Source organism: Syzygium oleosum, unplaced genomic scaffold, assembly GCF_021117445.2.
Source record: "Syzygium oleosum isolate NSW1041296 unplaced genomic scaffold, Sole_v2.1 Sole_v2.05, whole genome shotgun sequence".
NCBI lineage: Eukaryota > Viridiplantae > Streptophyta > Magnoliopsida > Myrtales > Myrtaceae > Syzygium > Syzygium oleosum.
Window position 1 is genome coordinate 2,627,278 of NW_026607489.1, and position 16,206 is coordinate 2,643,483.

The following is a 16,206-nucleotide window of genomic DNA, read 5'->3' on the forward strand; positions in this document are numbered from 1 at the left end:
CACTTGGATTAGATAATGACGGAATCGTCTCATCAAAAGGTTGCAATTGAGATTGAGTCGAATTCAATTCCTCACTTCTCACATTGCTTCCACTTGGACGAACTTTATCGATTTCACTATCAGGATCCAAGGTTTCAAATAGTGAGTAGTTCTCACCTATTTCGCCCTTCTTAGGAAACTCATTCTCTAAGAATGTGACATCTCGTGATTCAAATTCAGTTATACTCCCACTTTCTTACTCACCTATAAATACATATCCTTTTGAGGTTTCCGAATACCTTATGAAGATACTCTTCTTACCTCTAGGACCTAATTTCCCATACTTATGAGAAGATTCATGTGTATAAGCGGCACAACCCCTAGGTTTCAGAAAACTCAAAACGGGTTTTCTACTTGTCCATAACTCATACGGAGTGGAAATAACTGATTTAGAAGGCACACGGTTAAGTATGTAGGCAGCAGTTAATAAAGCGTCACCCCAAAAGGTGATTAGTAAGTTAGCCTACGCCATCATGGACCTAACCATTTCTAGTAGGGTTCTGTTTCTCCTTTCCACAACACCATTTTGTTGAGGAGTATAGGAAATAGACAACTGTCTTTCTATTCCCTTTTCATCACACAAATTTCTGAACTCATCAGATAGATATTCTCGACCTCGATCGGATCTTAATGCTTTTATTTTCTTATCTAATTGATTTTCCACCAAGTTCATAAATATCTTGAAACAACTAAAAGCCTTAGATTTATGAGAAATCAAATAGACATATCCGAATCGAGTATAATCATCAATAAATGTGATAAAATAAACAGCCCCATGTCTAGCCCTCACATTCATTGGACCACAAATGTCAGAATGGATTAACTGCAAAGGGAACTCAGCTCTTGTTCCTTTTCCAAATGGTTTCCTTGTTGTTTTCCCAACTAGGCAGTGTTCACAAGTGGGCAAATCGACTTTTTCAATATTGCCCATTAAGCCTTCTTTGGCTAATCTATTCATTCGTTGTTGGCCTATATGGCCAAGCCTAGCATGCCATACGTTCACATCATTATCACACGAAGTAGAAGACGTGAAGTGGGAATAACAAACATTGACATTTACAGAATCAACATCCAGTACAATAAAACCATCTAGAAAATAACCACAACCATAATAACTCATACCTAAATACAAGTGTACACCATTATTATGGAAGTTCAAATTAAAACTAAGTCGAATCAACACTAAAACAGACACTAAGTTCCGACGAATTTCCGGAGCATATAATACATCATGTAGGAACAAAGTGCGTCCACCACGCATAATTAACTGGCAGGTGCCAATTCCTTTAACCTCAGCTCTGGAGTTGTTCCCTACATAAATCCATTTAGTTCCCGTTGGAACTCGTCGGAATTCTACGAAGGCTTCTCTATCCTTCGCTACATGGTCTGTTGCTCCCGAATCTACAGTCCACAAAGGATTTGATTCAGTTAGAAATATAGAACTTGATACATAAACAAAGTTCTCAATAATACAAGATGAGTTAACCTTCTTTGGCTCACGACAATCGCGAGCAAAGTGGCCTTTCTTGCTACAGTTGTAGCACTTCACTCTTGACATCTTTTTCTCATGAGGACGCTTTCCTCTTTGGTGTTGTTCATCTCTTGGTTTCTTCCCCGAAGAACTCGCTCTCTTACCTCTCCACCTTCTGAACGAATCAGGACGCTTGCGCGTAGAGCTCGAAGGCCCTTGTGAGCTAGAACCTGCATAGTAAATGTCAATTACCGGCTTATCCGCCAGGAGACGGTCCTCCTCTAGCTCTAAGTGGCGCACTGCATCCTCAAAGGTTTTGATGTTCTCATTGTGAGTTAGGTGCAACTTCATATGCTCCCAACTTTGAGGCAAAGAACGAATCTCTGCTTGCACTTGCTGCTCATCAGTCAGAACATGGCCAGCATCCTTCAGCTCATTAATCATGTTTGACATTTTCCTTAAATGTTGTTTCATGGACTGACCATGTGGCTTCTTATATGAGTCAAATCTTATAGTGAGCTGTCTAAGCTTGGTTACAGATGTATGACCAAACCTTGCTGCCAATGCTCCCCACATCTCCTTAGCATTTTCAAAACGCCTAAACTCTCGCATGACATCATTTTTCATGCTACTCAGCAACGTGATGCGAGCAAGGGAGTTCTTCCTTTTCCATACAGCAAATGCATCCTTATCTCTCTTATGTTGTGCAATGTTTCCGTCTTCAGGCTCTACCATAACCAGGTTAAGAGCTTCAAGAGCCTCTTACTCTTCCAGCACATATTGGATTTTCATATGCCATATTTCATAATTCTCGCCGTTCAATTTCTCTCATTTGTTCAATTCAGCCACTATGTTCTTAGTTGCTGAAGCCATGGTATCTGAACATTTCAGACATATAGCATGAATTATTAATGCCACTCATTTATGCATCAATTTTACACAAATTGATTATATTAATGAATAATTTCACATAGGCTTTAGATTCGAAAGTTCACTATGTTCCCAATCATCATAAAAAAAAACTAATGTGAAATTACTGTTAATGTAATCATTAAGGTAAAATTATGTTCTTTAAAGTTACTAAAACTTTTAGAACTCCCACTCAACTCCATATGATACTAATAAGATAAATATTAAAACAGAATAGTACTATAAACTATTCACAACATGAATATCCATCAACATTCATTTACCTAACACTATGTACAAAAGGAATGAATCCATCTAAGGAAATAAACATAAACACCAACATAAAAAGAACTATCCACCCAAGATATTTAACACCAACCTATAGTGAACATATCCATAAGAACTTACGAAAAATAGATAAACACAATCAGGTGGTGATCTTCTTTCTATAAACCGGAAATGACTCATGAAAATTCTCAGAAAATTCTATTTTCTTTGGCATCCAAATGGAGGCACCCGGAAAAACCCCTAGATTCGGGCAACGTATTGCGCCGAGACCGATTCAATGCAAGGGTTGACGTCCATCTTGCCCCGACCCGTATGTACTCTATCATGAATTGCTCCACAATCATCTTATAGCTCGGACTTTCTAAGGTGTCCCAAACCCTATCAATCATTCTTCTCAACTCATCAGGAATTGTGCATTTGAGGGCTCCGACCATCACATACCCTGGCATTACGAAATCGTTCCAAATGATATCTTGTATCATTTGGTTGACCTTGATGATGTGTGTCATCATGTCATCATCAGCATCCCACCGGTAAAGAGCCAGCTTGATTCTTAGTTTCTTAAGCTTCTTCTTTTGAGCCGCGGTTCTAGGGATAATAGGGGTTCGATATCTTCGTACCATTATTCTTGCAACAAATGCAGAAAAATAAAAGGATTACTCATAATCCAAGGTACAATTATTATTATTATTATTATTTTTTTTCGCGGTCAACGCTGGTCAACGCCGGTCAACGGTGGTCAACGCCGGTCAATGGTCAACGGGTCAAATCTACGGGTCGGGTGGACTATCGGGTCAAGTCGGATCCGGGACGGGTCGGGTCTGAAAAACCCGGTTGAGCAACCGCATGGCTGACGTCAGCGTGATGTCAGCCACGCCGCACACGCCCTCATGGCGCGTAGGGTGCACGCGCGCGGGGAGGAACCGTCACGCACGTGCCGGCGAGACCGCCACTTGCGGCGGCGCGTGTGGGCGCGTGCGGCTCCTCCCTGCGGCGTGCCACCCATCAAAATTCTCGTTTCGACGAGTACTACGACCCTACAGTTTTAAATTTTAATTTTACCGCACGGAATTTCGAAAAACAATGCGGACCAGTACAGTCGGGTGTCGGTATTTCGTACCCAAGCGTTCGTCGGCGCCGTTTCACGAATTCCGGCCAATATTCCGTGTTATGCACACTTGCAACGATCAGGAAACAAGAACACTCGCTCTGATACCAATGAAAGGAAACAGATTCCAAGAAATGCGGAAAGACGGAAACAAATTCCTAAACGACATAAAACTCAAACTAACGAGTATCGCCCAAAAATCGTATACGAAAAAACGTACCCAGTATAAACTTGAATCACCGATCGTTAAAGTACATCACCAAGAGGGACGTACCTTATTTTCCACGGATTAAATGTTCCTTTTGCAACGTCGAGAGAGAGAACAATCCTTAGATCGTTGAACAAAATCCCTTCTACTTTTGTCCTTTTGTGAGAATAAGTTTCTGATCATAAAAATGCAAACCCACACACACTATTATGTGTGTTCTCACTTTTTGTGTCTAGATAATAACTGCCAAGTGCAGTTATTTCCTTTCATGGGCTGGGTTAGCCCATCATGAGCGGCCCATCATTCACAAAGAAAACCCATCAGTTGGGATGGACTTCAATGGCTTCGCAATCATTACCTTTCCCTCCTTTCCTTCTCCAAGTGGATAAGTGCCAAAACGAAGAAGACCAATGGACTCAGTCAAATTTCGAAATTCTAATGCTACCCATTTTCCTTAGAGTCAGTTCAGTCTTCAACAAAATGACTGCAAAATGAGGTGTGGGATGGCTCTAAGGTAAGTGGCGAATGAGAAAAGAATTTCAGGAACCAAAAGCAGTAATCTAGAAGCATTTTGTATGAGTTTACCGATTCAAAATCTTGGAAAAAACGTGTTCTCTTCATTCTTGAATCCAATCTCTGTTGCCACCAAGTTGAGAAAATTCAGCTCCGACTATTGTTGCCAGAAATTGGGTATATAAACCCCCATTGATGAATCTTGGAACTCACTTCAACTGCCAAAACAATTCAACTTCACTGTTTTTCAGTTCGCTAGAGAGATCTTTTGAGAATATATTAGCGAAATGGCAGGACTGAGGTATGCAGGAATGGTGTTGCTGGTGATAGCGGCGACCATGGCAATGACCGAGGCCAGGACTATCGTCGTTGGTGGATCTGAGAACTGGCGTTTCGGCTACAACTACACGGACTGGGCTCTTAAGAGCAGTCCCGTCTCTATTAGCGACAAACTTGGTGAGTGCGACCAACCAACTTTTAGTTTCAGCCTAGGAAGTTTTACTTCCTCTAATGCTGCTGAAGCTTGCATAGAGGAATGCCCATAATTGAGAAAGTTTTACCTAAAAATTGGTCATCATTCAGAAAAAAGACGTGACAAGTAGTCACTGATGGTTCCAATATATGCCGATTATCTTGTTGGAGAGCCACATCAATTTTCTTCTCTTAGATGGTATAGGATATTTGATTTTTCGACTATAATAGAATCTTAATCAACTCAACAATGCGCATCAGCTAAGGCTCCACAACATGACGGTGAGTGTGATCCTCAGATTACTTTGAATGAGATCTAATGTGATATAAACACAGGATCTAGGAGGGAAGGTGACGCTATATGTGGATTGCGGATGAAATCAAGAACCCTTTCAAGTTTCTTTTATTTAAGAATTGATGTCGATGCCACTATGAACCATCAAACTGAATAACCTAAGCTTAACTATTTTTTTTTCTTGGCTAGTGTTCAAATTTGATGCACCCCACAACGTGTACTTGCTGCCCAACCTGTATAGCTACCTCAAGTGTGACTTCAAGGGTGCGAAGCTTCTCGCCGGTGCGCCAGAAGGCACCGAAGAAGGGTTCGAGGTCGTGCTGGACCAATGGAGGCTCTACTACTTTGCTTCCTCTAACGACAAGGACTGCTCCGATGGCTTGATGAAGTTCTTTGCCATGCCGCTTCCGCATTGGAAGTGATTGGGATGAAGAATCGGACCGGTTCTGCTAGCTGGTGATATTTGATTAGGTTTGCGCGATTATAGAAATTGAATAAAGTGTGACTGATCCCGGAGAGGTCATGGGTGAAAATAAATTGTATGTGCTGAAGGTATTTTGTTGTTTCTTCTATTACTAGTGTGTCATCCATGGTTCGCCGCGGAATATAATTTTATTATGAATAAATTTCATTTCTTCCATATAATCGGACACAAAATAGAATTATTCTAAAATAATAATTCATTAATTTCATTTTTAATGAAAACTTTTAAACATAACATAATAATTACATTATAAATATAAGTCATATCATGAATTGAAAAAATTAAATTGAAGTGTGTAACTTTTAGGATATATAAATCACCTTGATTACCTCATAATTCTATTGATTTTAATGGAGCAAATCTAATACAACACAATAAAATCTATATTGTACCTTAATGATCTCATCATAAAACAGTGTTGAATAAAATAATTGAAGTGTGCATAACATAGAACTCTTCCTACTTGAGATGTGACATATATATTTTTATTTTATAAAACAAAGAATACTTCCTACTTTTGACGGGATCACAATTGTTTTTTCATCCTTAGACTATTTTGATCAGTTATTCTATACTATCTTCTATCATGGACAGTTGCGTACATTAATAACTCTATATTGGCTCTCGCGTACTTCAGTTTTAAGACTTGAATATTTTCTATATAATAAATGAGTTCATCCAAAACAGTTCAAATTTTCATATATTTTTCTTTTCATAAATATGTTTCTAATTTCTTCATATCGTGTCAACAATTTCATCCCACTGATTAATAATTCAAATATTTTATTCATTAAAAATTTACAAATTTTCTAATAAGGAAATTTTGCAAAATCTTTTAAATATCAATTTTTTTCATACACACAATGCACGTACATTTTTGCTAGTACAAAAAAAAAAAGAAACGACATTGTCCTCTCATGATTCAATAAATTTATATACAAAACTAATAATTCTTTTCAAGTAGGATTCATTTTTATTATTTAAAAGAGAAAGAAAGAATCATGAGAACGAAATAATTTTAAGAGATAGAAAGTACAGTATATGCCAAAAAATTTAATAAGGTAAATCTATAATGAGAGAGAAATATAAAAGGAACAGGAAAGGATTAAGGAAGGAAGGAGTCATCTGCAAGGAAATTTTAGTAAAATACGAATTAAGAGAAGTGAAGGAAAGGATAGAGCGAATGACATGTGTCCTCCCAAAGTCCCATTTCATACGTAGTTTCTTTGAGAATATATCCACTGCGAACAATTCTGTTCTATTAATAAAAGTAAGTCTTGTTATTAGCATTTTATTTTCACTTACTTTCACAACTTATTATGTCATTATAATAAATACAACTGATGCTAAGCTCACTTAATTTTTTTTATTTTAGTGTTGTTTTCGTCGTACGTAATATATTTTATATTGAAAGAAATAAAAGTTGACTTGAGGAAACGAAACATATATTGATTCATTTACAGATATTTCTACGCAATGTTTATTTAGGGCGCGCATGAAATCATTTCTGTTTCTCTATTTTTCTATTTTTCTGTTCCCAGGAATAGGTTTGGAACAGAAATCCGTTTGGTAACGCAATTTCATTTTTCTATTTCCGAAACAAATTTCTATTTCAGAAATAGGTTTGAAATAGAAATCAGAAGTAAAAAAAATTTACTTTTCTATTTCTGAAACAGAAATGAGAAATAAAAACTCTTCTTATCGCTCGTCCTCGCTACTAGCCGGCCACCCCCTTGTCTCTCACTATTGCCGCCGGACGCCTCCTGCCACCGCCGGCCGCCTCCTGCCGTCGACCGCCTACCGCCGATGTCCTTCGCCGACCGCCTCCTCCCACTGCCATCTTCCGTCGTTCGCCACCGCCCAACACCGGCCGCAACCCACCCACCGCCGCCTCCCGCGTCCTTCGCCGCCACCTGCCAGCCGACTCCCGCCACCGCTCGCCTCCCGCCCATCGGCCGCGTCTTGCCATTGACCACCGTCCTCCACTGTCCGATGCCGGCCTCCACCAGCAACCGTCCTCCACCGCCGGCTGCCGTGCTCCACCGCCCGACGCCGGCCGCCACCCAGCACTGGCCGCCCTCCGTCGTCGGCCGCCTCCTACCGTCGACCGCCCTCCACCGTCGGTCGCCTCCTGCCGCCAACCGCTCATCATGTGGCCGGCGGCCACCCACCACCGACCGCCGTCCTCCGCCGCCAGCCGTCGTGCTCCACCGCCCGACGCCGGCCGCCTCCAGTCGCCTTCCGCCGCCGTGCTCCACCACCCGACGCCGGCCGCCACCCGGTGCCAATCGCCGCCGGCCGCCGTCATCCGCTACCGCCGGCCGGCAACCTCCCACCACTGGCCACCGACCTCCGCCCCTCGCCGCCACTTGCCGTCCTCCACCGGCCACCCGGAAGGGAGAAATTTTGTGTCGTTATCAAACGAATTTCTATTTCGGAAACATAAATTTTGTGTCATTATCAAACACGCATTTTTGCTCAGAAACTCGTCCACGAAATAGAAATAGAAAAATTTATTTCTGGCCATAAATTGATTTTTGTAACAGAAATGTTACCATGCGCGCCCTACTATCAATCGTGAAGAAAATAACTGTTATATTAAAGTAGAGTCATTTATATTGAAAAAAAAAATTATTACTATTAGTTTATTTAGCTAATGAAAATAGTCCCTATTTTTCTAATTAATATCCTCTTCTACGTGTAATGTCAATTAATCCTAACAAATCAAATTCAAAGTTGTAATATTCTTTTATTGAACTTGGCAGTTTTTTATATGTTTCAGTATAAGTATGTGGGATTCATGTCTTCATGCGTTATGGATAATAAATGTTTTAGAAAGTAATGTTCAAAGAGATGAACACTGCGGAAGACAAATGACTAACTCCTGAGAGTTTATCTGATACGGCTTATCCATAAAACTTGAAAGGGGTAATATAGTTTTTATAAGATGTTTGGCAAGCTCGCACCTCAATAATTGCCGGAGTTAATAAACCATTCTAAACAGTTCTCGTGGGGTTTTAGAACGTGTTTCACTAAATATAAAAGTCTTGACACTATGTAGCACAGTCACATCACGATAAAACTACAATTAAGCTGCAGTTATACCAAACAAACTCTAAGTAATTGTTCTTTTGCCGGTCATTCAAGTCATTTAGACTTTTTAATCTTGCAAAGGGACAACGTTTTCAAATCCACTGCACATTGGTGGAGCTACAATGACTATTCTTAAAGAACTATCTGTCCAACCCCAAGGTTTGATCAGCTTGTTGAGCATTGGGGGATTTTCATCTTAGGAGCTGAAGGTCACCCATTCGAATGTTACCAATTATATGCAAATTATTTTGAGTTAGGGTCATCTACACAGGCCAAATGACTTGACTAAACTCATTCATGTAAATTGTAGGGTATTTCATGATTTATAGCTAGTCGGGTCTCTACACCCATCCCTTGGATTATCAACGAATACTAAATTCTCATAGTATGCTTCCAAAACAAAACTTACCAAATGTAATTGGGTTGTAGGATCCATCACCGCAGGCAACAAATACCAAGGGGAATTTCTGCCAAATATTTTGTAATCTTTCATTCATTATATGCATAGTAGGTCTGAAAATTTTCTGTAACCATCATATCTGTTAAAAAATTTACTAATTCAAAGAAGATATTGAAACGCCACAACAATCAATTGATAATGGGATAATTACCAAAAAAAAACATCTTAAATTTATTGTACGAATGCCAATTTATCCAAAACTTTTCAATCTGGCCAATTAAGTCCAAAACATTTGCTGATTTGCCAATGTAATCCTTCTGACCAATATTTGTCAGTGATCACTGATGTAGAAATTGGTTGTCCTATGTGGCGCAACCGGTGCTAATGTTGGACAATTTTTTTGAATTTGTTTTTTTCTTAATTTTTTCTACTTTTTTGAGATTTTTATTTTTTTTCTTTTCTTTCTATTTTTTTTTTCCTTCTTCCTCCACTGGTCACTAAGCCCTTGTGATGGCTGACGAGTTTGAGACTCGCTCGAGGTTCTGGAGGCTGACCCTCGCCTACGGCTAGTTGCTGGCCATGGAAGAAGGAAAAAAAAAGATAAGAAAAAAATTATGAAAAAATTTAAAAACCGTCCATATTAGCATCGGTTGTGCTAAGTAAAACGGTTGGCGTCCACATCAATGATTGCCAGAAAAAATTGGCTGGAAAGATTATATTGGAAAATTATTAACAGGTTTAGGACTCAATTGGTCAAATTGAAAGTTTTAATACTAAATTGGATCCATACAATAGGGTTAGAACTTTTTTAGTGATTTCCCGATGGATATTCAAGGAGAGTATGCTATTGTTGCGTCATAAAAAGAGTTTCAACAAATCATTTTAATAATAAAAACATGTTAATCCTCTTGGGTTGGGTTGATTTGAGTTAGTGATTCCTAGACAATCCTCTTGGGTTGGGTTGGGTTGGGTTGGGTGGGGAATGCCAGACCTTATTAAGATGAAATAAATTGCATATATTCTCCCTTATAGTCTTGATGATTTCCGTAGCATTATGATTTTGGCCAAAAGTTGGGTAACGGGGTCCAATCGGCCCAACATGAGTTAGGTCATTCTCTATTGGATTAGCCCATAACATGCCGCATGGAACCAAGTCGTGCCAGGATTGACTTGGCCCATTTGCCATCTCTAGTAGGAGTATTGGGCTAAGTCACTGCAATTTTTTGCTCAACATCACCCTCTGAAGGAAAATGTGTTCTTGAATGAAACATGGGTGAAGAGAGTTATTTGCAAACAAAAGAATGTTTTTGCTTTGTTTATGGTTGAAATTGGAAAAAGTAAGATAGAGAAACTCTAACACCCAAATGGCTACCCCTGATGGAGGAGTTTGAAGATATTTTTCTGGCAAATTTGCCACCTGGATTGCCTCCCATAAGAGGAATTGAGCATCGAATCGATTTGATTCCTGGTGCCTCTTTACCTAACAAAGCCGCTAATCAAGGCAACCCAGAGGAAACTAAGGAATTGTAATGACAAGTTGATGAGTTAATTGCTAGAGGATATGTACGAGAAAACATGAGTCTTTACTCGGTTCTAGCCCTACTCGTGCCTAAGAAGGATGGTTCCTTCAGAATGTGTGTCAAAGTCAAGCCATCAAAAAATATCACAATCAAGTATAGGAATTCCATTTCGGCCGAAAAAAAATATAGGTACCCCATACCTAGACTTGGCAACATGCTCAATGAGTTGCATGAATCGACAGTGTTCTCCAAAATCAGTCTGAGGAGTGGTTACTATTAGATCTGGATGAAATAAGAAGATAAATTGAAAATGGCTTCCAAGACTAACGGAGGCCTTCATAAGTGGCTAGTCATGTCATTCGGTTTGTTGAATGCTCCCAACACCTTGCGAGACTCATGGAGGAGCCCATTGTTCCTTTATGGTTGATTTGTTATTGTTTATTTCGATGACACTCTTGTTTATGGCAGGAATGAGGAGGAGCATGTATCCATTTATAAGTCTTTGAAGTCTCGAAAAAGCATAAGCTTTATGCAAAATTAGAGAAATGCCAGTCTTTTTGCAAGCATCATATTCTTGGCTTATGTAGTTTATAAGGATGAGATCTCTGTCGATTGGTCCGAAATGCAAGCAATCAAGAATTGGCCGGTTCCAAAATTGATTACCGATGTAAGGAGCTTCTATGGACTTAATTTTTCTATCGACATTTTGTAAAGAATTTAAGTACCGTCATGGCTTCAATTGCGGAATGCATGAAAAGGGAACTTTCCAAATGGACTAAGGCTGTCCACAATACTTCTAAATTCATAAAATAAAAGTTTTTGTGAGTCTCATGTCCTTACCCTTCCGGACTTTAATAAAGTGTTTGGGGATGAATGTGATGCATGTGGAGTTGGCATCGGGGTTATTCTCACCCAAGCCCAAAGACCTCTAGCATGTTTTCAGTGAAAAGCTGACAGAGTCAAGAAAGAATTATTCTACCTATGATAAGGAGTTTTATGCAATTGTGAGAGTACTCAATCATTGGAGTCACTATTTAAGGCCTAAGCCATTTGTTCTCCATTCCAATAATGAGGCTCAGAAGTATATTAGCGGCCAGCACAAACCCAACTCGAGACACGCCAAATAGATGGAATTCCTTCAAAAAAAATTTCCCTTTGTCTAGAAATATAAACCTGACAAGACTAATGTTGTAGCAAATGCGCTATCGAGAAGGTAGTCAATGATCGTTGTTCTGGACTCTAGGGTCCTTGGCTTCAATACGATGAGAGAATTGTATGCTAAAGATCCAAAATTCTCGCCCATCATTGACAACTACAAACATGACGTTCATGATGCTTGTTCGATCCAGGGTGGATTTATCTTTAAGGGAAGCAAACTCCATAAACCAAAGAGTTCCTTTAGAGAGCTATTAATTCGAGAAGCTCATGGTGGAGGACTGACGGGCCACTTTGGAATCAACAAAACTCTTGAAATCCTTCAAGAGAATTTTTATTAGTCGAAGGTGAATGGAGATGTACATGAAATCATTTCCAGATGTTCAACGTGCTAAAATGCAAAAAGTCATTTCCATCAAGGGCTTTATGCTCCACTTCTAGTTCCAACACACCCTTGGAAGATGTGAGTATAGATTTTATTGTGGCATTTTCAAGAACTCACAGGAAGAAAGACGACATTATGGTGGTTGTTGATCGATTTTTGAAGATGGCACATTCCATTTCTTGTCATAAGATGGATGATGCTTCTCCCGTGGCCAAGCTATATTTCAAGGAGATTGTTCGTCTATATGGGGTTCCTAAGACCATTATGTCGGATCAAGATTCCAAATTCCTGAGTTACTTTTGGAAGACCCTATAGAGAATGTTTGGCACTAAAATCCTATTCAATAGAACTTGTCATACATATACAGATGATCAAACTAGGGTAACCAACCACACTCTCACTACTATCCTTCGAGGTTTTATGAGTAAGACTATGAAGGATTGGGACTTAAAACTTGCGCATGCTAAATTTGCTTGTAATCGATCACCAAGTTATACAATTGCTCAATCACCTTTTGAAGTTGTGTAAAGAACCAACCCCCTCATACCTATCGACTTGATTCTCATTCCATCCAACTCGCAAGTCAACTATGAAGCTAAAGAAAGAGCTAAAGCGATAAAGAAGTTTCCTAAGTATATTCGATTCAAGATAAAAAAGACAAATGAGTATTATAAAAGAAAGCAAACAAGCATAGGAAGAAGGTTCAGTTTTAACCAAGTGATCTTGTGTGGGTACACTTGAGAAAGGAGAGAGGTTTCCATTTCGACAAACGATCAAGCTCATTCCTAGAACTCATGGCCTATTCAAAGTACTCGAGAGAATCGGCAAATGACTATTATAAAAAGAAAGCAAACAAGCATAGGAGAAGGCTCAGTTTCAACCAAGTGATTTTGTGTGGATACACTTGAAAGGAGAGAGCTTTCCATTTCGGTGAAAGATCAAGCTCATGCCTAGAACTAATGGCCTATTCAAAGTACTCAAGAGAATTAGCGATAATGTGTACAGAGTTGATCTCCTAAGAAAATATGGTATCTCGGCAACTTTCAATATATGAGACCTTTCTCCTTATTTCGAAAATGAGGAGGTCAAATCTCAATTAACCTAGAGAGGTTGATGTAGAGCCTCCAATTTTATCGATCAACTCTCAAGCTCAACAATTCTTATCGATTGATCCAACCCAATCCTTATTCTTGCAAGCAAATACTAATTTCAACTACAATTTGATTCGATAGGTTCAAGTTTAAAGATGTCAAGTCTACGTGCTTGTTGTCAACTTGCAAAACTAATTGTGGATTTCATGGTTGTCGATCGAGTACCAAGATAACGGTTTACAAGTTTGTCGTCGACTTTAAAGCTGTTGATCAACTACCTAATGATTAGAGGTTGTTCTGATCTTCCATGGCTATTTGTCAATCTTCCAAGGTGGCTCTTCGACTGCCTAGACCTGTTGATAAATTTGGAGGGTCATGTTACAATACATCTAATCTTAGTTAAATGTATTTAGTCCTAATTATTAAGCACCTCAATTTTTGGTTTTATGAGTCTTTATTATGATGTCAGTTTCAAAAGTCTTGATTATATGAATGCTCCAAGAGCGATTTCAGTTTCTAGGATTTCAAGAGTCACTTTCTTTTGTTTAGTGGAATCCCTCTACATATAGAGGTATAATCTCATTTGTACAACAGACAACACTTCAATTTGATAAATACGTGAGATTTACTCAAGTGAGCGAATTTTAATCTCGGTTCTTTATTCAAGTTCCTTGGTGGTGAACCAAGAAGTCATTTATTCTTAGCTAGTGGGTTTCCTTTAGGCTTTGGTCACGAACTTTTCTGATTTCAAAGTCTTTTATCCTTGACTAATGGCTTGTTCTTTATATGCCTTAGTGATTAAGTTCATTTGTCTGAAGTCCTTTATCATTCGCTGGTGATATTTCTTTAGGTCTTGGTGGTGAACTTCATCTATTCCAATTTTTATCCTTGGCTGGTGGCTTGTACTTTTGCCTTGGTGGTGATTATAATGTATCAAAAATCATATTATCACTCAAAACACATTCCTATCACGTACCCATTGAGATCCAATTCGACACAAAAACCCGATTCACCCATACCCCTTCGAGAACCAATTCGACCTCGAGATTCCATATTATAATACATTAACGGGAGAAAAATCCCTGGATGCAAACACGATATATTATGGTCCCGATTTGCTTATGTTGTCGGCACTTAGCAAACATGACAAAAAGGCATATTTTTATGGTCCCGAACTAAGTGTGTCTAGTATAATCCATTTGACTCGTGGTCCCGAAGAGAAATTTCTTCAATGCTTTTTTAATACTAGAGAGAGAAGATGTTGGTGGGCATTTGAGGTTGATTGGTTGTTGAACGTGAAAGTATAATCTATTTGGTAGGTTGGTTTGTGGTGGATACTAAGACAGATCAAACAGGCAGATCATAAATGTAGTTAATCATCAAAACATGCCTCTTTCATTGAGATGTTCTTTGTGTCGACCTGAATTAAAATGTGAGAGGAGTGGGGACATTAAGCCTCTATTAACAAATAAGAATATACACAGACTTATAGCAGACAAAGCTTAGGTTAAGACAACTAGCAAATGCAACACATTATAGATAAGAACATAAGATACCTAATACAAAAGCTCATTCATCATACTCTTCCCTAAAAAGTTCTTTCCTTATCTCTAGAAGACCCTCTTGGTGTAAAAGTGGAATGCAGATACTTAAAAATACATGTCAAGATGAATATATGCTTGAAAACTTCACTAAAGCTGTAAAGTGAATTTTGTCTTTCAGCATTAAGGCTTTGTTTAGGAGAATATGTAAAATTGGAGGCAATTGAAATGGGTTTGGAGCACGGGAATAATCCAAAATTTTGTGGGAAACAATATAGAAGGAACTTTAATTTGACCACATGAAAATCATCTTCGCAGATCCATTGCTTGGAGTCATACTCATATTAGATTTTTTTGTGTCATTGCTTGTTATTTTCATGTGTGTTATTATGTTGTCCCTACATTATGCATCTACATTATGCCTTTTTTGTGTAGGGTCGAGATGAGCGACAACACATCATTGGTTTGCATTTTCCATGGTGAAAAATTTGTCTGCCGCTCAATGTCAGAATATGTTGGGAGAATATGGACTTAGTACACATAGATATCAAACCACTTAGCTATGAAGTGTTCATTAGAGATCTTGAGAATGGGATAAATGGTAAATTCGAAAAGTTTATTTTAAATTTCCTAGAAAATGTCCAGAAGATGGGTTGAGCTACATATGGAATGATAGCACTGTTATTGATCTAGTTTTCTATTATCTGCATCATGGGTTGGTTGAAGTATATAAAGAATATGTTGACGATGAGGTGGGTGACGAAACTGGTCAATGTGATGATCAGAGTACTGGTGAGGGTATTAGTTAGAGAGCTAGCATTGGTAAGGGTGCTGGTGAGTGTGTTGGTTAGGATGACGGCATTAGTGAGGGTGTTGGTCAGGGTGAGGGTATTGGTTTAGGTAATGAGGTAGTGACTGATGATGATATAGAAATCGATGTACGAATCTTGATTGATGATGATGATAACAATGATGTGGACCTTATGGAAGAAAAGAAGAATATCAGAGAATTTGACATGAGGGTCACAAAAGCTCAAATCAGGAATCATTCATGGGATTTGTACCATCCTAACAATCAAAAGTTGAATCATCTAATTCCCAGCAATCTGATATGGTTATTGTTGAAGCCGATTACCAGACAGAATACTATGAAACTAATGTAGATGAAAACTTGGGATTTGACATAGGTGAAGAAGCGGATGTTGTTACAAGAAGGAGAAGCAGGTTTCCAAGGT

The 16,206-nt window shown here is 38.9% G+C and overlaps 1 protein-coding gene across 1 annotated transcript; it reads left to right on the forward strand.

Moving 5' to 3' along the window:
- The first annotated feature begins 4,654 nt into the window (after positions 1 to 4,654).
- LOC115680850 (uncharacterized) lies at positions 4,655 to 5,947 on the forward strand. The gene is made up of 2 exons (XM_030604692.2): positions 4,655 to 4,992; positions 5,492 to 5,947. The coding sequence occupies exons 1-2, from the start codon at positions 4,824 to 4,826 to the stop codon at positions 5,722 to 5,724; spliced, it is 402 nt and encodes a 133-aa protein (XP_030460552.1). The 5' UTR covers positions 4,655 to 4,823; the 3' UTR covers positions 5,725 to 5,947.
- Positions 5,948 to 16,206: the final 10,259 nt, after the last annotated feature.

What these genes read in the sequence shown, in the direction of transcription:
- LOC115680850 (XM_030604692.2), top strand. Translation starts at nt 4,824, where the DNA reads ATGGCAGGACTGAGGTATGCAGGAATGGTGTTGCTGGTGATAGCGGCG. An exon ending in CTCTATTAGCGACAAACTTG is followed by an intron (nt 4,993 to 5,491) that starts GTGAGTGCGACC and finishes TTTCTTGGCTAG; the next exon opens with TGTTCAAATTTGATGCACCC.